At 34.0% G+C, this 2,067-nt stretch overlaps 1 protein-coding gene across 1 annotated transcript in view; it reads right to left on the minus strand.

The window, feature by feature from the left end:
- Positions 1 to 1,258: 1,258 nt before the first annotated feature.
- Positions 1,259 to 2,067, minus strand: part of LOC112905461 — a 31,935-nt gene continuing 31,126 nt past the window's right edge. The window contains exon 3 of the mRNA XM_025977969.1: positions 1,259 to 1,480. Within this exon, the coding sequence (XP_025833754.1) occupies positions 1,274 to 1,480 (207 nt within the window). The 3' untranslated portion in view covers positions 1,259 to 1,273. The remainder of the gene's footprint in view (positions 1,481 to 2,067) is intronic.

Here is a 2,067-nt window from a genome sequence, read left to right on the forward strand (position 1 = left end):
TATCAGTCTTCGAAGTTAATTTTGTTAAACCCACGTATATTACAATACGTTGCCCTTCTGTTGTCTCCAGCCTATCTTATTTTTACTTTTTTTTATAAAAGCAAAATAGTTACACATTTTTGATAATACTAAAATATCGGCAGCCCTACATAACCCATTTATATTGTCACATTACATAGGTACATGATTAAAAGAAAGGTCTACTATATTAAATCAGCCTGAAATTACATAATGGTTGACATCCTCATTATCTGAATACCTTCTACTTGTTTTCACTCTCTCACTCTCACTCTTTCTCTCTTTCTTAGGCACGCGAAGTGTAGTTAGTACTATATTTACCTACCTCCTTGTCGGCATAATTAACAGAGCATTTATATGTGATAATTTCTAAAGCTAGGTACTCATAGTTTGACTAAAAAAGATATACATAGGATGGGGAACCGATTACAGAAGCGCTATTGTCCTAACCACAGTCGGTGACAACTAATATTTTCGAAGAAAATCTCCTCCAGGGTAACATTTAATCTGTTTATAAATAAATTTGCAATTTATTTTGGATAATTTATTTCATACGAAATTCTTGAATGTTGTTTTCCTGATGTTCATAACTCAACATGGAGCAATTGTATTACATTTATTCTAATTCTGTAACTCAAATTTAGCCATTTCTCTGACTTATTACATTATAAATTGTCCTTTTAACTCGAATGTCTATTAATTTTCTTCGAAAAATCAGCCGCAATAATACTCAATGAAGCGAAACTATTGTTACTATAAATTTTCACTGCGGCACTCAATATTGAAACCGTTACGGTACGACTTTTCCTATGTTGTCTTTACAACATCACAAACGAACCTATCTGATATCGTGATTTCAGATTGTAAGGATTATTAAGATTGGACTCAACATCAGTAATAAACGATGCTTTCAAATCAAATAATTATTAACAGTTTGACGATGCGGAGGAGATTCGAGTTAGAACCATACCACCATCGAAATTACTTTATTACATAAGGATATGTTAATATAAACCATATTGAAGATGTCATGACCGTACCATGCACTATAGGTGTCTTTTGAAGTGAGTTCCCTACATAAAAACCATATTAAATTTAAACTAAACTTTCCTAAAATGTGCTGTTCTATGTTCTATTGTCGTATGCTGATGATTCCAATGTCGGTTTACAATATTTAAACATCGCATGACTGTTAAATGGTTTAAAAGATTTCTCTAAACGAAATGCGCCTTATGTTGTTCTGTATTTCAATACATCAATTTTGCGATACCAGAAAATCAAGAAGAACAAAACATTTGTTATTAAACTTACCAGAAGACGCTTCCGGATCAGATAAATCACTCAAGGAGGGCACTTTCTGAATTGATCCCAATGATTTTGGGGTTGGCACAAAAACATCGTCGCAGTCATCCATCACTTCTTGTTTGAGTACAACCATTGCTGTGTACTCTGCTTCTTCGCACTGCAACAAAGAAAAACAATAATATGAAAACACATATCTATCATAATTAGCTCTGTAAGTTGTACTAGTAGAATTCCTAATATCTGCATGTGCAGACAAATGTAATATACTTATACATCTATTTATTTTTGAGGGATAATCTCTGAATGAATTACAGAGAATGATGAATCCACGAAGAGATTTTTAATTCTTGTAAACAGTACTGTATGAAAATAAATAAAAGTAAAACAAAAATACTGGTATGCAAGGGAAGAGAAAGAGCGAACATAAAGATAGGAGACGAAATATTAGAAGTGGCTGATTTTAGGTATCTAGGAAGTCAGATAAGTCAGGACGGAAGGAGTAGTAGGGATATAAAGCAGAGAATAGCGCAGGGTCGAGTCGCCTTCAATAAAAAGAAGTCACTTCTATGCTCTCGATCAATTAATTTAGAAATTCGAAAAAGGTTGTTAAAGGTGTATGTTTGGAGCGCGGCGTGTACGGGTGCGAAACATGGACAGTGGGTGCGGCAGAAAAGAAAAGGTTAGAAGCGTTCGAAATGTGGTGTTATAGGCGAATGATGAGGATACCGTGGATAGAGAAGGTTA

Source organism: Agrilus planipennis, unplaced genomic scaffold (genome assembly GCF_000699045.2).
Source record: "Agrilus planipennis isolate EAB-ADULT unplaced genomic scaffold, Apla_2.0 scaffold34, whole genome shotgun sequence".
In the NCBI taxonomy this organism is placed as follows: Eukaryota; Metazoa; Arthropoda; class Insecta; order Coleoptera; family Buprestidae; genus Agrilus; species Agrilus planipennis.